A 23,737-nucleotide genomic window follows, 5' to 3' on the forward strand; every position below is an offset into this window, starting at 1 on the left:
CTGAAGGTACCGTGACATGCTGTTACCTAAATTCCCACTTTTTAAGGTGCCCGTTAAAATGAAGCTACACTACAAAAGCCCCGTGGCCTAAAGGTACTTGTTAACTATCCCGTCCCGACGAGCCGCCACCATTTATGAAAACCACCAGAAGACAGCGGTGACTCCTCTCCGCCCACAGCGCTCCAGGTGAGCCCTGCCAGCCCCTCCAGCCCTCGAAGGGAGGCAGAGACCCCGGCCAGGCAGACGGACCCCTCACAGCACTGAGGTGACCACCACACCCCCGCACTGACCCCCTACCCCCCCTCCGCTGAGGCCGAGCAGGTGCTGTCACCTCAGGCCGGGAGGCGGGCAGAGCCCGGCGGCGGGAGCTCAGCCACCAAGGCGGGAAGCCCTGCCCGCCGCTCCTGAGGTACCGTGTGTGTGTGTCCCCCGCCGCCGGTGAGCGGCTCACGGCTGTCACCGACACCACCACCCCCCACACCCCCCCCGCCAACAGCAGAGCTGCCGGCCGCCGCCAGCGGGACGTGAGGAGAATCGAAGCGAGACCCGCCCCGCCACAACCAGGTTTGGAAGAATTAAGATAAACGGGAAGGCGGGGGGGGGAAACACCCTCACAGGCGGCCGGGCCCGCCGCTCCCCCCGCCGCCCCTCTCCCCGCGCCCCACCGCCGCTCACCGCCTTTATCCTTGCCGTACATGTGCCCGGCCACCTGGTGCGACAGCGGCACGCAGCCGTTCAGACCCCGCCGCCGGCCCCCCGCCGCCGCCGCGGGGCCCGGAGAGGCGCCGAGCGCCGGCTGGGCCGCGGCCTCCTCCGCTTCGCCGTGCCCGCCGCCCGCGCAGCGCCCGTGCCCGCTCTCGGGGCGCCCCGCCGCGGGCGGCACCGGCCGCGGGGGCTCCGTGGCCATTTCCCGGGGGTGGAAGAGTGGCGGCGGGAGGCGAGGGGCGGCCGCGCTGCGGCGGCGGCGGGCGGGCCTCAGCGGGCGCTGCGTACCGGAGCGCGGGCGGTGAGGGCCCGCGGCTCCATCACCCCGCGCCGCGCCGCTCCGCACCGCACCGGACCGCCCACCCCGCCGCTGAGGCAGCGACTGGCCGCGGCGCCGCCCCGCCCCGGACGCGGCTCCACCTCCGCCGCCCGGCCCGGCCCGGCCCGGCCCGCGGCCGGCTGGGTGTCGCCGCCGCTGTGGTGGTGGCGGCGGCGGTGCGGCCGAGCGACGCGCGGCCCCGGGCGTAGGCCGCGCCCGGGCCCCGGCGCCCCGGTGAGGCCGGGGCGGGCAGCGCCTGGGTTCAGCGGTCGCCTGCAGAGGCAGCAGGGCCTAGCGCGTCCCGCCGAGGGCACGGGGTCCCGCCCCGAGCCACCCCCGTGGGCATCCCCGTGGGCATCCCCACGCCGCCCCGACCCGCCGCCGCCAGCCCCCGGGCCAGGGTTCGCTCTCTCCGCTCTCCGGGGGCAGAGTGCTGCCGGGCGCAGCGAGAGGCGTGTGGTGGCGGGCAGAGGCCGGTTCCCGGTAGCCAGAAGTACGCCCCAAATCCTCCTCCGTTTTATATCAATTTCCCGGCATCGGAGGAAATTTGTTTATTTTCTCTCCAGTATATTAGAGGTACTAGAAGCGAGAGCAGGCTGGGGCATGTAAATAGTGTCAGACCTTTAAAGTGGGTACGGACCTTTAGAGCAGCCTAAACCAGAGCCTTACCAAGCTCCGTAGGTGCTGGTCTTGATTTGAGGTGGGTGTGCCAGATGAAAACTGGATAAGGGATTGATCTCTGATCTGAATTTTAACACACACACACCCCGGGTAGAGGAAGGTATGCACAAGCCCTGCATTCCCTCACGGGACCCCAGAGCCCACTGCCTGGGTAGGAGACTTCATGAACATTTATTTTCTCTAGGGCATGTATCAGCTTTGTTTGTCAGCCTGTCATTACTGCGTTTTCTTTTTGCTGTTTCTTTCCTTCCTTTATAAAATCAGCTGAACTCTGTGAGTATTAGACCTGCATTTTTGCCATGGTATCTCCCAGTATCAAGTCGTGTGGCATTAATAGGATGCAGGAAGAGGAAGACAAGAATGGAGATAGAAAAATTAATTTTAGCAGATATATGATGTTCCCACAGGTTTTTATGAAAATGGGCTGATGTATGTCAGGAATCAGTGCTGACATTAGAGGAATGACAATGCCGTGAACTCGGTTATTACATGGCACCTCTTCCCCATTCCATAGTTAGGAGACATGGCAGGTGTTTGGGAGAACTGCATGGCAATTTGGGGGATTTACTGGGGAAACTGAAGTATCAAAGGAACCAGAAGGTCACAGGGAAAATGAGAGTATTGAAGAGTGAGAGAACTGAGCACAGCATATAAACCTATCAAAACTGTGTTTCATTAGTTCATGTCCATGGAACAATTTGTTTCACTCTCTTAATTGGGTAAGACGGGGAAGACAGCGGTAACAACTCAGCAAGATCCTTTCTGAAGTAACAAGGCTGGTCAGAAGTTATGTTTCTCGCTCCCAAATATCCTCATCATTTGTTACTGTCCAGCCCTAAAGATTAGGAGTCAGCTGGTTGCAAGCGTAAGCTCCTATCTTCAGTTCCCCAATGCTGAATTTTCCCAGGGGGGTGCTGACGCAGGAGGAGAAATACCACAGATTGGTCAACCCTTGCACAAAAAAAGAAATTACTGACGAGTAAAGTGAAAATAAAGCACAAGTGGTATACGTCTGGCAGAGAGAAGACTCCTGGTCTCGGCAGCAGCAGCTGCTGCAACGTTCGGATGCCAACCTGAGCCTTGCGGAAAGATATTTCCCCCTGCAGAGATGTGAGACTCTTCATCTGATCCAGATCTAAATGCAGAGAGAAAACCACAGATGCCATTTCAGACTTGCGTGAGTGCCCATCTCACACTGCGATCTACCTGAGCTCAAAATCTTAATGGGAAAAAAAAAAATTAAAAGGCAAAAAATTGGAATTTAAAGGCTATTCAAGTACCTAGTCCTGAACTAATAGCTTCTAGATCTCCTTAGAGCTAACAGAACTGGACCTGGAGGGGATTAAAAGAAATATGAAAGCATGAGTAATTGGAATAAGTAAACACTGACTATTTCTGTTTCCCTGATATTTGCTTTAGTCAGATTTATGCATATAGAAATCAAGTGATGCGAGACTCTATCCTCTGCTCACTCATTCCACCCTCACACGTCAGCACACGAAGTTCACTAATCTTATCTGGGACCTTCTCCTAAAATAAAACAAGCGAAACCAAGAGAATACCAGAAATGACAAATAATTAATTTCTCCACAGAGTGTGATACTGTACGAGTTTGCACTGAAAGCTGAACCCACCAGCAAGATTCCCAAGGAAACTTCTCGACTCCAGGCTGTGCAATGGCATTTGAAAAGAAAGTGAAAGGGGCTGCAAACAGCTCGTAAAGAAGAGGCAGGTGGTTGGGAATCCCCCCCCACAACAACATGCATTTGCCAAAATTATCCTTAATTCTGGATTATTCTTTCTTTCTGTTGCTGGAAATCAATCGTACCTCACTCGGTTTCATGAAAATGTAAAGACTAACAGTGCCTAGAAAATATTATGCAGGCATTTGGTTTGCACAAACTACTTTGAGCTGCAAGAGGATGTCTCACCAGCAAATTGCAAAGCTCCCCCGAACTGAACGAGGATTACAAAAGAATCCCTTTCTGCTGAAATACAGCCCTTTTTCAAACACAACAGCTAGTTAATAACAAACCGCAAGACGCACAGTAGTTTAGTACAGGAAATAAGCTCATACTTCAGTGGAAGTGCAGGGGGACATTAGGTAAACAGATTAGCGGAGCCGGGACTTGGCCAAAATATTGGTACTTTAGAGGTATGCTGACAACAAGCTGGATTTTTGACTGTCCCTTTGGAGGGTTCACAGCCAAAAATACCACTCCTCTTGCCAAAAATACCGCTTCTCTGCTGGAGCCACGTCTTCTGTGCGAGGTCTGTGCGAGAGACGTGGATCCTGCTGCCCACAGAGCCACTTCCTGCAGCAGGCAGCCACGCTTGCATAGCTTCTGCCGGACGAACAGATTGCAGCAGAGCCGACCTGGACCGTACGTGCGTGTGGTCCTGATAGGAAACATCGATCAGTGAAACCAATAATTTGCTAGACAGATGAGAGCATCTGCAGTGGTGCTTCTGTGGGCCGGAGGGCCTGTCCTGCTCATTCGGTGTACGGCAGACATCGTCACAGCAGCGTGGAAGTTGTAGCCATGTTGCAGTTCTTTTTTTTTCCTCGCCGTTTCACAGCAGAAGGGTTGCTGTATCACGCACTCTTAAAATAGCTCAGGGCTTTTAATCCTTTGATAAATTCACAGTTCTGTGCTGTCTTTTTTGTTCTTGTTAAGGAATATCTAAACTACCCTTGTCTGTTGTAGCTGTAAAACTCAACGGTGCTGCTATCCCACTTTCTTTCCTAGCTACCGCCTTGTCACTTAGGCATCAGGTCCCACAATGATTAATATTTTACTTGGCTCTGACCGATGCAAACTCTTTGACACTACTCTCCTCCCTGGCAACCAGGTACATCTGGGGTTTTCCAGGATGAAAACAAACAGATGGAGTCAAAAGCCAACCTAAAGCTCTCCAGAGAGAATATAGTACGTTTCATGGAATCATAGAATCACAGACTGATTTGGGTTGAAAGGGACCTTAAAGACCACCTAGTTCCAACCCTCTGCCATGGGCAGGGACACCTTCCCATGTAGGAGAAACTAAGCGAAGAATTTGGAGGAAAGGTTCATTTTTGGACTGAGAGGAGGTTCAGGGGTGGGAAGCAAATGGAAGGGCTTTCAGGGTGGAGAGGAGGCAGCAGTGGGTGGGTGCTGAGACTGGTTTTGTTCAGTATCTTCATTCACAACCTGCAGAAGGGAGCATGCACGAAGTCTCCAAGTCTGCGGATGCTCATGACCTCCTTAGGGCAGTAAAATGCCACACCGATGGCAAAGAAATCCCGCAAAATCTCACAAAACCGAATGAAAGGCACAACGTTGACAGAGGAGCTTCAGGGTGGATAATGGTAAGTTAATGCATGTAGGGGAAAATAATCCAAACCAAAGCTCTTTGATGCTGATCCCAGAACTGGCTGTCACAGCCCAGGAAAGAGATCCTGAAGTCACTGTCGACAGTTGTCTGAGATCATCAGCCCGGCGTACATCTGCAGCCAAAAAGAGCCAACAAAATGTTGGGCAACGTCAGGAAGAGCATTGACAGAAAGACAAAAGGCGTGATTTTGCTGCTCTGTGTAGCCTCAGCACGCCACGTATTGAGTCCGGCTTCCACGCCTGGTCTCTCACGGAGAATAGGAACATACCATTAATTAACTGGTGCAGAAGATGGAATTAAGCCATGATTTGTGGAGAGTCTAAATTGGTGGAACATGTTTTAGCTGCCTCCAGCCCTAGAAAACAGCAACGAGATGTGTATGCTTTGACGTCCTTGGGCAAGAAGTTGTGCTGCTTTCTGAAACAGAGGCATTAAAGTCTTTAGTACCATCTCCTGTTCTCATAGGTAGATAAAGATTACTCCCTTTGTGTTTCTAAACAAAGATTTTTTCTGAAGTATGGTTTTGTATCTCTATCAGGGGGTTACTCAGGTTTTACAAATGCATGGTGGCATTTTACCAGTCACATCCTAATGCTTTAGGATAACCCTGGTACTTGATTTAAAATGATTAACATGCCATGAGGTTTATTTAAAATGCCTCTTTGTCTTTCCCTAGAGGCTACTTACATTGCCTCCATCTGCAATAAAATAAAACACCTATTTATTGACTAAACCCACTGCCAACTGGCATTTTAGAAAATCTCTTCTATTAAACAGTATTCTACTCCCAGACTTTGCCTGCAAAACAACAGGATTTCAACCCTTAAAAAGTAATTTAATCCACACAAATGCTGCGGCCAAGAATGAGATTGAAAGAGCAAGATCACGCTGTTTTAAAAGAGCAGCAAATTTAATAATTGCTGAAGTGAAAGTCTGTTCTGGCCGTTGTTTTGCAAGTCTCGAGCAAGAGTCCCAGCAGTGAACAGACAGTGCGTCTTGACCACGTCTTACCCATGTATGGTGGTATTTGCCAGCTGCAGAAAAGTATTTGAGAAAAGTTACGCAGTCAGTGACCTTATCATTCATTTTGCTGCTTTTCTGTTGCCAGCTGACTTGACCGAACAGCACAAACATTCCAGCTACTGAGCAGATCCTTGCAGTATGCTGAATTTTGAATGCTTCACACATTAAAGCTGTAATTTCTGGCACGCTTGGGAAGCTCCTCTTTTTGCACAGGCTTCTCCTGGAGAGTAGAAGGTGCTTTTTTTTTTTTTTTCTAAATAAATGTGCCACGCATTCAAAAAAGCCAAAAGAAAACTGCAGTCTGCATGACAAAAACGATGCAGAGGAGAGCGGATTAAGGGCAGTGCAATGTCAAATTGGAGAGGAGGGATGGTTCAGTCTTCAGCTAGGAAAAAAAAATACCGAGAGAAGTGATCTCTCTGGGCTTACGTGAGACATATGCAACTTCTATGTATCGAAGAAAACAGAAGTTCCTTGAGAACCCCGATAAATCCTTTCTGCACATGAGAAAGGTGGACTGAATTCTGCTTTGCTACAATCACATAAACCTACGGTGATTTTACTGACTTCAGGGAGCATACCGGTAAATAGTCCTATTTATTATAATTGCACATCTAATTAAACAGTTTACAAAGGTAGGTGGGGAGGAACATTAGACTGCTAACAAGTGACCCATGGCGTGAGCGTACGTTGCTTTCTGTCCAGCACTGCGGGATTGCACAGACAGTTCAGGAAGGAAAAACGCAGATGTCTGCTCAAGGCACATAACCCCTTTGGCTCTAAGGAGTGAGTTTTTGGCTAATAGAACCGCTTAGCTCCAGAAGCTAATGAACAGCCACTTTACATTATACCTCTTAATAGAGCAAAGCGTCAGTTGTACAATGTGATGCATCATTTTTTGTAATTTCATTTATCCCTTTTTTGCTACCGCCTAGCAATGTTACATGGTATTAAATCTTCTAGCTTACGCTCTCCTCCCATCTGCCATTTTATTTCTTCTTTTTCCCCTTCTTGTTTCTCTCCACACATTTATTTATTTTTATGTTATTTAGTTTTTATTCAGCTCCTCTCTGCATTAGCCTCAGCTTCCTGGAAATCATCCTGCCCGAGAAATGCACCATGCACCGCAGGCAGTGCAGCTACATCACCGTGACAGCAGAAAACAAGCAGCAGAGAGCTTCAAGCAGCAGCTCCTGGTACCGATCCTAAATTAACGATGGCTCTAGGAAAATGATCATTCTCCTTCCTCATCAATGCAGGAGAGCAAGCCTGGGTGCAGAAAGCAACTGGGGGAAGGGGTATCCGACACTGCTGGGCTTAATGCGCACCAGTGACCATGGGACAGGCATTTGGTCTGATCAGCAGGTCCACATGAAACGTTCTGAGCAGGCTGCGATAGAGACGCTGAGCACAGATAGATAACTCAGCCTGCTGGCAGCCGTGTCGGGGCATCCCCTCTCTGCCCACACGCCACGGGGAGATCACGCTCTTCCACCTAATCCAGCTGGGGCTCGGGGTAGGTTTTGTCAGCTGTGAAGCTTCAGGAGTTGGAACAAAAGCCAAATTTAGACTTCCATCTTCAACATGGCTAAAGAGAAGCCAGCTGACGAGGTTTGTCTGCAACACCGATGTTTAGTTTCACGCCTACGTTCTTATCCTTCCTGCTATTATTAAATGTTCTTCCGTTATTGGAGTGAGCAACTGTGATACAGCAGTGACGCACGTTTCCATGTCTTTATCTAGCTGTAGCACACTGAAAGAGAAATCCTAGTGCAACTGCTATGCAACTGTGCAAAATAAATTTTGCAGACCCCAACAGCACCACAGCAAGGTCTAAACTGCGACAATATGGTGCAAATATTAGTAAGGGCTGATGATACAACTGCTAGAATACAAAGTGCATGAGCCTCCGTGCATGAAAAGCCGCTTAGTTCCAAACACGTTTACGCAGCACTTCTAGATGCCTGGGCTCAGACAGACAGCAATGCTGCTGAAAAAAACCCCCAAACCCATAAATAGATGCGTGTATAAAAGCCCCTCAGAACCAGCCTTGCCCCCATCATTGCACAGCATTTGTTTCCTCCTAGTGGGCCAGCCTGTGATTGCAATGCTTGCCTCACCATTCATAATCATCCGTTAGATTAACCGAGCTTCAATTAAACGTGCAGAAAATACCTGGAACTTACAGCCGTCTCCTCTTCAAGAATGCTGATTCTAGAAGCACCTGAATATTTGACATTCAGACTATTTTGATGAGTCACACTCAATTACTGCAGAATCAGTACTTTAATCTGTTCACCTTCCTAATGAACACTTACATGTTGAAAGATAACGTAGAACAGAAATACAGTTTTACTCTGGGACAGGAATCCCTCACGGCTTTAATATGAAGGATTTGTACCACATTTTCATGTAGGAGCTTCAATGTGAGGTGAAAACTGCCTAAGAATTTCTTTACGGTTAAAACCTGGTAAAACCTAACCAATTCACTTCATATTCTAGAGAGTATTTGAGGGAAGCACAAGATCAGCGATTTCAGAAAACACTGGAGCAGGCAAGCGCTCAGACCATCAGAACATGATAACTTATGATGGTACTAAGGAAGAAAAAAAAAAAGAAATGTTCTCTGTGATGTTCATTCAGACCACTGGCAAGCTTGTTTACTCAAAATTCAATTATCTCTTTTCATTATCACGTTCAAACAGCTCACACACAAGTAACAGGAACTTTTAGATACAGTACAGAAAATTGTACGCACATCGAAATAAAATTTAACCACTTTGTGTCCACTTTCAGAAATGTGACATTCTCCAAAACAAACTCACCAGGATGTAAATGAACACAATCTCTGCTTCTGCATCTTTGCTTCCCAGGAACAAAAACTTCTCGTGGAGCCCACTTCCCTGATGCCCAAACTCCAGGAAATAGTTTTATGACTGAGGAGACTCATTTGAAACTTCAGGACTTCATCTCTCGGAACATTAATGCAGCTTTCAGTGAACTTTTATTCCTTCAAGAGCAGCCAGGCTTTGCTGCTAACAGAGAAAGAAGTCTAATAAGGAAAACCCAACCCAGACACAGGTTTACAATTACAGCAGCATTGGTGTAAAGCGCAGTGTAACTCTCCCTTGCAAAAACCAGCACACCCATGAGATAACACAGACGTTACAACCTCGAGATTCAGATGAGCTCAAATGTGTATTCGACAAAAATACAGAAATATCCAGTGTCATAGTCTAATAATACAGAAATAACTTTGTTTTGGATAAAAGCAATGTATTTGATAATTTAAGGTTAAAACAACTTTCCATAGGCATCAGTACTCGGCCACGTAAAAAATATCAAGTACCTTTACGGTCAAGACAGGAAGAAAAGATACAACTAAATATATTTGACTGCAACTTCTTACAAGCAGAGGTCTCTCACAGACAGTAGTTGCCCCCACCTGCAAACCCTCTTTCTCTACCTCTGTGCCACCTTCTCTACTCTTTGCGCCTTCTGCCAAAGTTCAGACCAGTCAGCAAAGACCTCAGCCTCTGAAAGTGCCACACTGAGAATACGTGAAACATCTTCTTCAATCTTAACCAGCTAAACCAACCACACCCCTAAAAAAATTAAATAAAATCTCTACTGTCCAAATCATCTGGAAGAATCCTTAAGGGTCCAGGTTAAAACGTCAGCTTCTTGAAAAGGCCCTTCCTCTAGCTCTGAGGTAGTCTCTCTGTCCCAGGACATCAAGAGCTCAATCTTACACAGGCTGCGATTACACTAATGGATTGGGTTTAATACAAAACTGCCCTCTGCCACCTCACTCTTTGGGTTTTGCTTTGTAGTCATTTGCATGTTGATAAATCAAAGCTATTTAAGGAAACCAACATGACAACCATTAATGCAACCACGTCAGACGAGGCAGACAAGTGCCACGCAAAAGGAGGATAAGAGCTCTCCTTGTCTCATCCGTCCCTTCCCCCTTGTTTCTAGCTGTCGCCAAAGCCTTTCCTTTTCCGTGTCAGTTCTTTTGGTAAAATTAGCTGAACCACATTAACAAGTTAGCCCAGGGAGGCAGGAGTTATTTAAGACACATAGAGCCTAAGGCCACTTTGTAAGAAAGGTGTGCCTCCTCCCTCCGCAGTGGGAAGTGTCCTCCGGAACCAGCCAGAGCAACGACGAAGCAGACAGTAATGATGGGTGGGGTTTTAGTTTGTATTTTAGATTCTGGAATAAATCAGCATAGGTTCCTCCACAGAAGCACCCTGTGGTCTGGGGAAATTAGCTTCACTGCTAGAGACTGCAAGTGAAACTAAGGCTTTCTAGCAGCAAAGGCAACCCTGCCACCCCCCGCCCGTCACATCATTCCACTTGTCAATTAAGAAAGCTCTCGCAGAGACCATCTTCCTAATCCTGCTCTAAATACAGCTCTACAGTTCCAAGAGTGTGTTCTTGATACCATATCATAGTAGGGTCAAGTTTCCACAGTGCTGTAAAATCAAAGGTAAAGTTGCCTTTTAGCCTCATCTTGCTATAAGCCTTTTATATTGTCTGTTCATTGTTCACTATTTTAATTTTTATTTTATTTTTCAGAAGCCACACAGTAGTGTAACAGGCCAAACATGACACCTGCAGAAAATGCAGCGTAATAAGAGGTTAAGCTGCATTTTGGCACCATGATTTCTTTCCTGCCACTGCCTTTCACACAGAAATCAATCCAGACCTGTGACTTCAGAACCCCTCCGGAATTTTAAGATCTACATTTTGAACACACTTTCTACTGAATAGCCTCAGAATAGTACACATGTATTTGAAAATAATACCTATTTTCTGCTGAAGTACATTCTGTGCGTCATTTTAGTTTCATACTCAATGAGAAGGTACACACACTTTACAGGACAAAAAATTTAAACCATGACTATTTAGTGACTTATGCATTGTAGTGATTAAAACAAGACAAGCACCAGATAAAATACACATGCTGAAGCCTGATGTATGTACTACACTGGAAAGTCTTCAGTGACATGACAAAGAATTTGTGGGTTTTCCCCCAATTACAAGTGAGCAGAGGATTTGTCAGACATTCATTTTGTAGCTTCTACTGTCCACTCTATGCCTCCTTCCTCTTGATGATCAGAGGCCCAACATTGTCGCCAGTCTCCTCGTTGTGCTTCGTGTGAGAGCCGTCACACAGCGGGAACTGAAAAGAGAAAGAATAAACACATCTAAAGTACATCCAGAGCCAGAATTAAGGTTAAAAGTTCATTAGACCATCTTCTTGTTAAACCCACTGCGACCGCAGACCATAACTTCTGTGCTGGCATCGTGGGTCTCCCTGAATTTTGCCTGAATGCTAGTTCTGTCCACGTGAGCGCAGAGCGGACAAGAGGCTTGTTAAGAAAAAAGCAGCAACTCAGCTCTACTCTGTTTGGTGTTCCTGCCTCAGGCCAACATGAGGAATGTGCCGCCCGTGCTGACCTTCAGCCGTAACCCACCTGGAGTATCTTGCTCTCAGCCTTGCCCCAACGCTCTGTTTTCCTGGGCAACAGCCAGAGTTGAGTGCAGTTACAGAAGATAAGTGAGGTGAGGAAGAGAAACAGGAGGAGAGCCTTTGCCAAATTTTTTCTCCTGGTTTTCTGTAGCACATGAGGAGTAAAAGGACAGTTTCCCTAGCTCATGTCTTATTTAAGAGAGACACCTACATATTAGTCCTGCCTCCAGACAGCTAGAGTGGCAAGCTGCCTTTGCTTCCTCCTGACACAGCTGGCTTCTCTCATCAGCACAAAGGTCGCTCTGCACAAGCTGGCTTTGACATTAGGATTTTGACCTGCTAATGGAAATAAACTGCCCTTCCAACTGACATGGCTATTCATCAGGGAGTTTTAAGGGTAGCACTGAGGAAGCAATTTGAAGAAATGTTTGTTCCATAAAAAAGCCCCTCCTGGAACAGCCTGGTCAGAGCAAGACCCCCAGGGACTCCTTCAGCCAGCTCTAAGTGCCCAGGTCCCAGACCAGTCACAACCACTCTGCTCCTGGGCAGCTCTTTTCACGTCCGAGAGCTGAAAGACGTTCTGTGAAGCAACAAGAGTGAGGTCAGATCCCATCACTTCTCAAGGAAGTGTTTTCAGGGCTATGCCTCCTCCGCAGAGGAAATGATCACAGAAATCACACACCAGTATTTTGCATTCAGTTACTATTTTGTTTGCTTAGAAGTAATGGGAATCAAAGTTGGGCATTACTCAGCTGCTGCCTTTGCAAGGGCAATATTCCCTCACAGTACAGTCACAAAGTCTTTGACACTCCACTGATCCCAATGTTCATACCTCAGTCATAGCCCTTGAAAAAAACAAACACCCTGTCACCCACACGTAGTTAGAATAAAAGACTTCAAAGTACTGCAGGAAAACAATATAATGAAGACAATATACTTGTAAAAAAATTTCCCAGAGCTCTAAAAATAAAGTCATATGCCCTGTAGGGTAGCGTGTTGGGGAGGGGGGGTAGTGGAGGGGAGAGAGGGGAAATGGGGATTTTTTTGTTTTTCACAGTTACCAAATGTCAAAACCCACGCTATAAATGGCAGGTGACGCTTCCAAATAAAGAAACCCTGAATTCAGAGAATAATCATGTAAGCTGATTCATGCAGGAACTTTATCATCACATCAGTCATCTGTGACTCAGTGAGTAGGTACTGACAGATACTTGGGAAAAATTCTGAGCAAACAAGATCATATGTTCATGGGACACTGACCCGCTTCCAACCCAGATCTTCCCGGGCCAGTTTTGTTTCCATGCAACACCACAATTTGCTGGTCTTCACAGAAGCATTGACCCAGCTTCCATCAGACATTAACATCTCACATGCCCCAAGGAGGCAAGCCCAAGGTCCAGCTACAGCAATATCATCACTTCAAGTTTGCAAGTGACAAAAATGGTGGAATTCACAGGCTTCAGATGGCATCAAGACATCTTTAACAGCTACCAACTCTGACTCATCCTCTGGGTCAAGCTGGTCTCGGAACCACTGGCTCCCGAAGGCTAGGACACTAGATTCGAGTTTCTCAGGAAAAAAACCCAGCTGCCACCACCACTTGCCAGACCAACTGGTCACACTGAAGACCAGACACTGAACAGATGGATCCTGGGCCTGACAGAACACGTTCATCCTCGATTAAGATAAAGCATGCTAGCAATAGCGGCCAAATCTCAAACCCCGAGGGAAGCGTGCAGTGAACTGGACAACTCGGCTTATTTCCATTGACAATGAACAGGTTTAGATTCTCCACCACTATTTCTTCTGATGTTCTGCGGCAGTATTCCTTGACCTACAGCCTGGGGACTAATACTTCTCTGGAAGACAGAGAGGTTGCAGGTCATTGCAAAAGAAAGCAAATGATTTTTTCGCCCCGGCTCACACACTTCAAAATGCAGAAGGGTAAGAAAACAAATGTTCTAATTTGAGTCTAATTACAGTTTGGTTTTAAGACAAAACTCTTGCCTCTACACTGATAAATTTGAACACTGGGCTTTTCCACAAAACTTGACAAGCAGTGCTATGAAGTGCCTGCAGAGCACACCACCAAATAGGAAAGGGCCATTTAAAGAACTACCTACCACCTACTTTAACAGATAATTACATCCCAAGACGGACTTATTTAAAGATACCATGGGTGATTTTGGCGAACACAAAACAAAAAGCCTTTGAAGTATACTTTTTCAGAAGGAAAACAAAAAAAGAAAATAATCTTGCTCCTTTTTAAAGAGTTACTCCAGAACACCCTGGTATAGTCCAACTGGTTTTTATTCCCCGTACAGGAGGAACGCCATGCGAAGCCAGCTGTAGCGCACATACACCATCGGTACACACAGAAATATCCTATGGCTTATACCACTACTTGGTTCTTGTAACGGCCTCGTGCCTCCGATGAGGCTAAACCTGATGAGAAGTGCTTAATCAATCGATACAAGAGGATGTTTCTTCTAACCTGTATGTAGAACAGAGATCCCCATACATCACTTATTTAACAAAAACACAGTGGGTACTTACTGCTTTGGAAGTAATTATAATCCCCTGCACTGGCAGCACACGCACTCTACCATTTTGCCATCATATAAATATTACCTTACACGTTTTAACAGGATCTTAGTTTGAGAACTGTAAGAAACAGATAATGCTAGCTAACCGCTTCCAAAGATGACAAGCATGTGAGAATGATGAAGAATGTCTCTGTATTTTATTACTGCTTGGCAATAACTGAACATGAGAAGGAGCACGCACACCATCTTAAAGACCATGCTACCCACCATACAAGGTCAACTGATCAGGGCAAGAGGAAGGCAGCAAAACTGGAAACTGTGGTCTTTGAAGCACAACACGCTGATTAAAATACTCATTATTAAGCATCAGTAAAAGAGAACAAAGGCCTTCAAAATCTTCCACTGACCTCCTTAATGCCTTCACAAGACCTTTCAGAGTTCTAATAACGGACTCATCATAAGGTAGCCCCATCTACTTCCTTTTAGGGTGTTGATTACAGAGCCCTAACTCAGTAGGACAGCATGTTCCTAAACTGACAACACCCCTTCAATATATGCCAAAATGTACTACTAAAGATTTTTCTTTCACACCAAAAAAAATAGTATCAAACGATAGCTAGAATATTGGCAGGAGCTGCAATGCAACCTGTTTAGAAAACAGAGTAGGAAGCAAAAAGGACAAACACCAAAGTGCAAATCAGGATTTGTTGATTTTTTTTTCTTTTTTTTCCCCAGGAGCACTGAAGGAGGTGCCTACACTATTGCAAACCAAGGTAAATCCAAATTTAAGTATTAAAACAAAGTGCAGATACTTAGAGCAGCCTTTCTCTTCCCCCTTTTTATTTTCTGAAGCTGCAGCCCTTGCAGCAGCCTCCAAAGCTGGATTCTGGCTGTCAATTGAGACTTACCACAAAGATATAGCGGCAATGCTGCTATACACATGCATGATACCTGCATGCTACACAGCCGTCGGCACTGCACGTAAATGTACACGCTTCCCTGTTGTATAATCATACGGTATGTAACTTCATCCACGGAGCACAGTGTGGCAACGGTGGGGGGATGTGGAATTTTGGTTTTCTGTTCAGACTCTGGACAGAGCAAAGACAAGCCCATCTCCACAGGACTATTTCAGAATCCAGTCCTGATGCTGTTTAACCCTCAGTAGTGTTTTAGTGTTAAACCAAACACAGCTACAAACGTGTAACTTGCTGAGTTATTTTCACCCACAAGGTAATGAAGTCAGATCTGACAAGAGCAAGAACTGAAAGTTACAGTACCTGGAAAACTCCAGAGTGTGGCCTGACCAGACCCGTGTCTAAGGCCTGAGAAGTCCAGTATGCAGTCAATGGATGGAGAGCAAGCTGGATTTCAAGGCAGTTGGCCTCAGTCATCTGACTTCGAAAGTTTGTATTATTTCAGTCTCTGCACATTGTCACCTTGACTTCTAAAAAAGCCTTTAAATGTGTGCCAGTGGCAAACGGAAAGGACTACTCATGATATCTGCTTTCTCTCCTTACAGATCTGAGAACTACCACTACAGATAAATTATACAGATCGCAGCTACACCCAATGTCATGCTTCTCTACCTCAGATTTAAATCCAATTTTAGTGTTATTGAAAGGCCAGGTATCATGCTTACCACTAACTTTAGGCAACTGAGACAACCCAACTTCATACGCAAGTAAGTTGGACCGGTATCTAGGTCAGACTCTTAATTGCTCAAAAATACAGGCTTAAAGTATGCCATCATGATTTCACCGGCTTTACTGTAGGATTACCCATATAACTATTTTGAGTTGCTAAGGCACAAATGCATTAAGTCATCTGTCTAGATTCTTCAAAAGCTTTTAACCACAATGACTTTTTTAGATTACCTTCATCACCACTGGAAACAATTCACTGCTGTACTCATTCAAGTGGAAAAAGGTGGCTATCTACAGTGCACAGCACTACTACAACAATATATTCGGGACAGAACAGCACTACCACCGTAGTATCAACTGTTCAAGACAGGCTCTTCCTAAATCATTCTGCACTCACCCTGTCTACAAGAGTTAATGATGGGCTCAGACACCGCAAGTGACACTTTGACACCAGCTCTGGTATACCAAGGGACTTTTAAAATGGATTTGTGTTATTAACACCATGAACTAATAGCAAGGTATTTTCAGGCTTCCAACTTCTTTGGGTAAAAAGTGTTTAAGGTCTTCTCAGACTGTGGTTCCTGAGCTCCTACTGCTAACAGGCCAGTAGTTTTGTATAAGGTCGGGATTAGCAAAGGCAGCACACAAAATGGCATCTGTCATTCCTGACTGTGATTGCTCCATACGGCAGCTCTCCTTTCAAGGAATCTGCTTCTTCACAACTACTGAAAGATTTTGTTTGCTATTAGTGCTGATCTGCCGGCTTTACTCTGAGTGACAGTATAAATCTACATAGATTTATGGATTAAAATACTGCTGCATCTCGCCGCAGAATAGTTTAGGTGCAAAGCTAGTTTCCTCTAAACAAAGCAGTTTGAAAATAGTTTTGTTGAAAGATGCATGCACATGAATGAAAATGGACCATTTATTCTTCTCTTACCTTCTTAGATCTCCAACAACGACAGTACACAGCCTTGTCTCCCAGATCTTCCATATCAAACGCATGGACTACCTTGGGGTTATCCTTCTGGATATGGGGATTCACCATTGCTTTGCAGCATTTGTCTTTAGAGAGAAATTTTTTGTAAGCTAGATACCCAACAGCAGCTGCTCCGGCAGCTAAGGAGACTGCAGCAATCCATTCAACTAGAATAAAAGAGAAAAAAAAAGAAAAAAAAAGGGATATACTCACTTTCTGACCACAACATTCTATTAAAACTACTCAGTAGTAAATGTCTTCATGCTTGTGGTCTGTTTTCCGACAGACCTTTTTGTTCTGTAGTGGTATTGCAGTCCTTTAGAAGAATATATTCTTTTGACACTCATCTAGTTAATCTACTCCTTTCTCCTGATCAGAGTTCTCCTTAACCCCAATCCCTTCCACACAAGGGTCAGGATTAACCCGGCAGGGTTTGGAGGGTTTTTTAACCTTTTATTTGGGAACCTGGGATACCAACACTGGAAATACAGTGTTTCCAAGTTCAGCGCGTTAAGCCAGCTACAAGTACACCCCATAGCAGCAAAAATCCCAGCTGTTTGTTTCAGTTGCAGGAAAGTCACTAAGGAAGAATGCTCAGCATCACCAACCCAAGCAAGATCCCCCCCAGGGTATGGCTACTGAATAGCTTTTGATGTAACGCATCTTGCGACTAAAAATCTTAACAGGTGTTTGGCAGAGGGGAAATTACTTAATATACTACCACTTCAGTAACAAAAGCCAGCTTAGATTAAATCCCTACTGTGGTGTACAGGAAAGAATATGGATCTAAAAAGATTATATGGAAGAATAATAGCACGAGTTTATTTTAACTGGATTAGGTCCTGACTCTCTGAAAGACAACTTCCATTTAAAAAAAATCCTCTTTTCACCACCTCCCATCCTCACTCCCCCCACCACTGCCCAGATACCTCTTAAAATCTTCGCAGTCTCACTCACTTGGTATAATTTCCTGTTCTGCAAGGAGTTTTCCTCCTTTTTTGTGGGTCTATTGTTTGCCCTCTGCTTCATGAAAATACGCTGAACTTTGGCCCAAAGGTTCTGGTTGTGCCAACAGCTCTGGCCCTGTCTCCGAGCTGCAGGTGGCTGCTCCTCTTTTGCTTTTTATACACCATTTCTACTCACACATCTACTCCTAAAGTGTACATACAGAGTTTATCCGATTCTACAGACATAAGTCAAACAGGAACGTAAGTTTTAGCACATTTACACAACTTAAGAAAACTCAACCAGCCTCCAGTTGGGAATGTCTATCTTGCCTTTCAATCTTTGCGTTGGATTTCACAGACGCCGAGCCACATGGCATCTGTGGGGCAAGACGTTACTACATTAACTCTACAGGGTAAGAAGAAACAAAAAGCCTTTCTTTGTCCTTGCTATGTCCCACGGCTAACCGACTTGCTGTATTGCCACTGTGAGCTTGCACTAAAAGGATCAAAAAGGTTTTCTAAAACCCACACCAAGGCCTTTCCTCAGCTAAAACATTGCATTAGCTCCTACGTACCATGCTGATCCACAAGGGTCTGGATGTAGCAGTACCTGGAGTTAGACCAATATTTGCAAGATGTCTGCAGCCCTGTAAGATCAGGGAAGGCAGGCACTCCTTTAGAGTCTTATTAAAGGAATAAAAGACGCAGAAATCCTACAGAGTTCATTTTTTTTAGTAAATGAAGAAGAAGAGACCAACATACACTGAGCTCTCCCCTGCAAATGAGCGACAAACTCTGCCTGTAACAACAGGGTGATATCAAGATACGGAAAAATATTTTTAACATCAAAGAATTTAGGGCATGTTTCCCTGCTCCCAAACTCCTTAAAACAATTAAAGCCTCGGAGAATATATTGTGAATTCAGTGGTTTATATCCATCCAGCGAGTTCTCACCTCTTTATCTCCCCACTACAAACTAGCCAGAGTAATGCATTAATTTTAATAGGGCAGGGTAAAGAAGTGAGGAGGTGAAATTAAAGAAGAAAGTCTACAAAAATCTGCTTTAATTTAATGAAACAGCCCAAACTAATCCAAAGAAGAGCCACAGCAGGTTTCCTCCAAGGAAAGCCACCACAGAGAGTCTGCAGCACCCTTTCCCCTTCTTGCTTGAGCATGTTTCCCCCAGCAGAGCAGGGCTGTGGCAGGGATGAGGTACCCAGCCAGTTCAGGGACAAGCTGGGTCTGACAAGTTTGAAGGGATTTCTGATGAAACATCAGGTGCAGCTACAACAGCTGCAGGCAAAACAGGGACTGCCCATACTGGGGATTTCAGAAAAGCAGCAGTTGCAAGGATTGCCCAAGGTGCTAACTGATGTATTGCCAATGGATCAAGCCTTAACCAAGGTTTTTAAATAACTGATGAAGGGAGGGTGATAAACTGTATCCATTCCCTTCAGGAAATGGAGGGCAAAGAGTGACTTCAATGAAGCCCAAGGATGGCTCCTATAACTGAACCATCCTTTAAGGTGCTGCACATTAAGGAAGCTAATCTTTTACTGCGCCTATCCAAAAGTCCAGGTCGGCTTAACAAGCCAGCAGAGGAAAAGATTCTGATGATTAAAATACTTCTACAACTCACAGCATGAGCAGTCTGTACTAAAACTGAGTAGCGTTGCAGCGCATTCAGAAGAGCTGTTCTGCACTTCTGCAGCGAACCCAGATCCCTCTGACCATCCCTCAGGCCACCTACCAGGTAACTGCGGAGCTGGATGTGCTGTGCGCAAGCAGAGATCATTGATTTAAAGTCATTGTCATTTCATGTTTCAATAACCCTCTACTTATTCTGCCAAAGGCCAGATTCATCTGTTACACACGTGGGCAGATTGTATACAAACAGCTTTATGTTTGTTTTTTGGGTTTTTTTTTTATGTTTGGTTTTTTGTTGTTTTTTTTTTTCTTATAATAGATCACAGTGTCTTTTTCACTGTAGTACCTTTTTTTTCAATCTCTTCTCTGGAGTCATATCAGGGTGGAAAATTACATCAACCAATAATACAGGAAGTCCAAACATTTAAAGCAGTCTATTCTTTAAATTTCAGCATTGCCTTAATAAACATAATGGAAATTTATGAAAGCTATTTGAATTTAACAAATGGACTCTCTTACGATGATGTCACCCTGCAAGGTTTCGGTGGTAAGTTTTGTTGTCAACTGTTGTTTTTGTTTCACAAACAGATCTGGAAGAGCTGGAATGCCCATTTCATCTTTCAGACTAAGTTAGCCATAAAACTGCACCTGGAAGGAAAACAGTTTTCAGAAGTTTTTAAATACTTTAAACTGTTTCAAGAGGCCTCCGGTGCCAATTCCACAGTAAGCTGCCAAACTCCTATGGTCACGCATGTATTACTTGAAGAGGCGTCTGTTAACAGAGTGACATTGATGTGGAATGTCAAGGGGGTTTGTTTCTTTTTAAAATAACAAAACTAAGAGCAACTTTTGAGTGATTATTAAAGAAATCCCAAATCTGGTACAATACCAAAACACAATGGTTACAAGTCACAACAGGACAAGACACTACAGGCCTAATACAGCACAGAAATTGTTTCAATGTTATAAGCATTATACAATGGAAAAGGTTTGGCTAAAATGCCAGAAAAACTAACACACAGAGGAGAGAAAAGAAGGGAAGAGAAATGAAAAGAAGGAAACAGAAGTCCAAAGAATGCAATCCCAGGAGAACTGGCAGTGCACAGAAGTAAACAAAAAAAAAAATCAGAAGAGAACAGCAACAAGCCAATGGTAGGAATTTATTTTCTTTTATATTCTTTGGACATATCCTAATGAACAAGAGATTTGGACCACAAAGTTTCTCTCTCCTCCTCTCCCTTAACAGCTAAGAAATTGCTCTGGATGTTTCCAGATCTAGGCTATAGAAGTTGTTTTAGGATCTACCAGAGAGCTCAGATTCTATCTGCAGGTAGAACACACATTTACCATCTGCACTGACAAGCACACAAAGAAACTGAGATCGTCTTGGCTCCACCAGGAGTACACAATCCTTGTTAGGAAACGTTATCAATTTACTTTCCAGGAACTGGCAACAACATGGGGAATAACTGCACCCCTACAAAGTTATTCCAAGACAGTCCTAAGAAGCAATTTTCAAATTACCTCTGCTGCTTAAAAGTTCATGTTATTTGAAAGTCAGCTACAAATTAATAACTCCAGACATGAAAATCCATATTTTTTTGGTCTTCAGAAGTGCTTATAACTTTCAAGCATTGTTCTCCTCTTCTTGTTGGCAATGAAGAGGCTATTATTGTCCAAGAGTTGTTTATGACAGTCCAGTAACGGCCCACAACGAAAAGCCACCTCTCTGCAAGCCATGCTTGGAGAAACACGTAGCACTTGCTCCCTGAGGATAACCGAAAACCTAAGAGTAAAAGCCAACCAATCAAGCAGATAAAGTCACTTCTACCACTTCACAGCATCCACAAGAAATGGGATTACAACTGACAGGCTTAATTTAACTAAAACCATAAGGTAAAGAAGCCACCTGAGGGAGAAAGATTGTTGGATCTGGCAAATAAGCAGCAGCAGGTGAGTGACCGTGATCAGGTCACACCTGCAAACAACCACATTACTTACAACAAAAAGCACTAGCTGCCCTATTCACTAACTTCCAAAGGGTAAACTTGTGGCACAAACACACACCAATATACACAGAAACAATTAACTCTCCGATTGCTTCCAGGAATTAAATCCCACAAAAACATAGGAAGTTTCTGGTTTCTAGTTTTCTCTAGGTAACAGGCATTAATATGACTTCCAAAAGTCATCAGTCTGAGAAACACACAAGCTGAAGACAGAGCCGTGACCTGCCGGTCGCCAGGTGCTGATCAAGCATAATCTTGACAGAAATCACATTAACTGTATGTCGCTGCCTCCTCCTAAACAAAGCACCCTCCAGACTGCTCTGATCGGCTGTTCCCCTGCTCTCCTGGGATAAGGAACATAATCGCGGTTTGAATAGGAGCACGCTCTTCTCCTTCCCCCACAAACTAAGTTTTCTTCTCAGTTTCTAGCATAGAGGAACCGTTCTAATTCTTGAAAGCTTATACATAACAGTGAGCTGCTGTTGGGAACGCAACCCGGCTGCAAGCTATTATCAAGTCATCCTCGGGGCTTTGGTTTGATTATTTTAATAAGCACAGCCTTCCACCACTATAACCCACTTTAGACTATAGCAATGCCTTTGTCAACATCCTCTGTACCAGCAGTGTACCCCAAAAACCCTCCTAAAAAAATTTTAAAAAAAATAAATCTACCTGGATGGAGTCTCCCAACTTAGAGGCATGAACCATGAGCAGCTTTGCAACTGGAAGCCACAGCCATACAGGTGAAGCTCATTTTTTCTAAAGAAATCAAGTAATTCAGCACTCCAGCTTGTCCTCCATTCATCCCAACCCTTTCATCCTACCCGGTTGCCCAAGAGCATTTAAAACGCACAAGGCCACTTCAGGCATGGTTTAGCTCAATCATCACACAGCGCAAATATCACCGAGACCCCTACTCGACAGTATCGGGCTTTGAGGATAAATTAAACCCCCCCACATTTACAGGTTTTCATGAAATTTACACTCGGTGGCTGCACGTAAGCTACGGTGCCCGAACAAAGGCGAAGCGGCGGGGGGAAAGGCAGAAATAAACCACCGGCGCCTGAAAGGGCCCGTTCCCCATCGCAAAAAAACCCGGCGGGTGGCCGGGGCCGGCTCCGAGGGGCGAAGCGCACACGAGGGCCTGGCTCGACGTTCTCACAGGGGGCGAGGCCGGGCCGGGCCCGGGGGGGGGGAAGGATCCCTCAGGACCCGCCGCCCCTCGCCCTCCCCAGCCGGCCATGGAGCAGCGCACCCGCCACCTCCGGGCGCGCGCCGGGGGGCACCCGCCTCCCCGCCGCCATTTTGTCCCCGGGGGGTCCGGCGGGCCGCGAATAGGCGGGACGGGGTGGGCTGGGACGGGGCCGCGCCCCCTCCGCTGCTTCCCCCCCCCCCCCCCCCCCAATCCCCGCGGCCGGTGCACAGGGTACACACAGCCGCCACCCCCCTCCCAACCCTCCGCCACCCCCCTCCCAACCCTCCGTCCCCCGCCGAGCGCGGCCCTACCCCGCACGGCGGAGTTCTGCCCCAGCCCCATCGCTCCCGCTCCGACGTCGTAGAGGGCACGCGCAGCTCCGCACACCCCACCGCGCATGCGCCACCAACCTCCCTGCCGCAAGATGGCGGCCGGGCCCGCCCCTTAAAGGCCTCCCCAACCATATCCCCTATTAAACCGAACCGCTAATTCCTTCGTACAGCGTCCCGCATGCGGCACCTGCCGTTCACGGATCCGCGGCCCAGGCGCTGTAACTCTGAAGCCCCACGCGGTGAGTTTCCTCCTCCTCCTCCTCCTCCTCACGTCTCGGCACGCCTGCAAAGGACGTGACCTTCAAACGCCTTTTTGTCCTTTGAACGCAAACGGCTCAACAGCACTTGAGTTTCCCGGTCGCCCACAGAATTCCCAGGGGGAAAGGACAACAACAACAACAACAACAACAACAAAGCCCACCCACAAAATACAGCGTAAAGAAATACTTCAACTGTGGCAGGCGCGGCCGGGGGCGCAGTGCGCACCTCCGGCCGCCAGGGGGCAGCAGCGCCGCCGCTGTCCGCACGGAGCCGGGCGCCGCCGCCCGTCCCCCGCTGGGGCGGTGGCAGTCCCAGCAGCGCGGCCGGACGGCGCTGCCCGCGGGTTCCGCCCTGGCAGCGGACGCGCCTCTGGTGCTGCGGGCCTGCTGCTGCTCCCGTTGCACGCCTTCTCCTCCAGGAGATCCCTCTCCGTGTTTGTCTGTAGATGCTGTTCGCGTGTTCTGCTGATGTAAATGTGACGTTTCTGTCAAATGCCTCCTTTTCAAGCTGAGGTTGCTGACCAAATATTTTGAGATGGTGCTTGTTTTTAGGCATGAGAAATGCAATGAGGCCTTACCGCGCAAGGAAAAAGA

At 46.3% G+C, this 23,737-nt stretch overlaps 2 protein-coding genes and 1 long non-coding RNA gene across 3 annotated transcripts in view; 1 reads left to right on the top strand and 2 right to left on the bottom strand.

Annotated features, from left to right (window-relative positions):
- The window catches only part of IPMK (inositol polyphosphate multikinase), a 44,515-nt gene extending 43,427 nt beyond the window's left edge, over positions 1 to 1,088 (bottom strand). The window contains exon 1 of the mRNA XM_075759012.1: positions 676 to 1,088. Coding sequence (XP_075615127.1) covers positions 676 to 907 — 232 coding nt within the window. The 5' untranslated portion in view covers positions 908 to 1,088. The remainder of the gene's footprint in view (positions 1 to 675) is intronic.
- LOC142602662 (uncharacterized) lies at positions 304 to 16,718 on the top strand. Its single transcript, XR_012836423.1, has 3 exons — positions 304 to 564; positions 14,864 to 14,901; positions 15,362 to 16,718. It is a non-coding gene; the product is annotated as an uncharacterized LOC142602662 (long non-coding RNA).
- Positions 9,089 to 23,013, bottom strand: CISD1 (CDGSH iron sulfur domain 1). Its single transcript, XM_075759013.1, has 3 exons — positions 22,863 to 23,013; positions 16,715 to 16,920; positions 9,089 to 11,291 (listed from the first exon to the last, which is right to left on the bottom strand). Exons 1-3 carry the CDS (start codon positions 22,948 to 22,950, stop codon positions 11,202 to 11,204), a joined length of 384 nt encoding a protein of 127 aa, XP_075615128.1. The 5' UTR covers positions 22,951 to 23,013; the 3' UTR covers positions 9,089 to 11,201.
- Between the last annotated feature and the right edge of the window lie 724 nt (positions 23,014 to 23,737).

Source organism: Balearica regulorum, chromosome 7 (genome assembly GCF_011004875.1).
Source record: "Balearica regulorum gibbericeps isolate bBalReg1 chromosome 7, bBalReg1.pri, whole genome shotgun sequence".
NCBI classification, from domain to species: Eukaryota; Metazoa; Chordata; class Aves; order Gruiformes; family Gruidae; genus Balearica; species Balearica regulorum.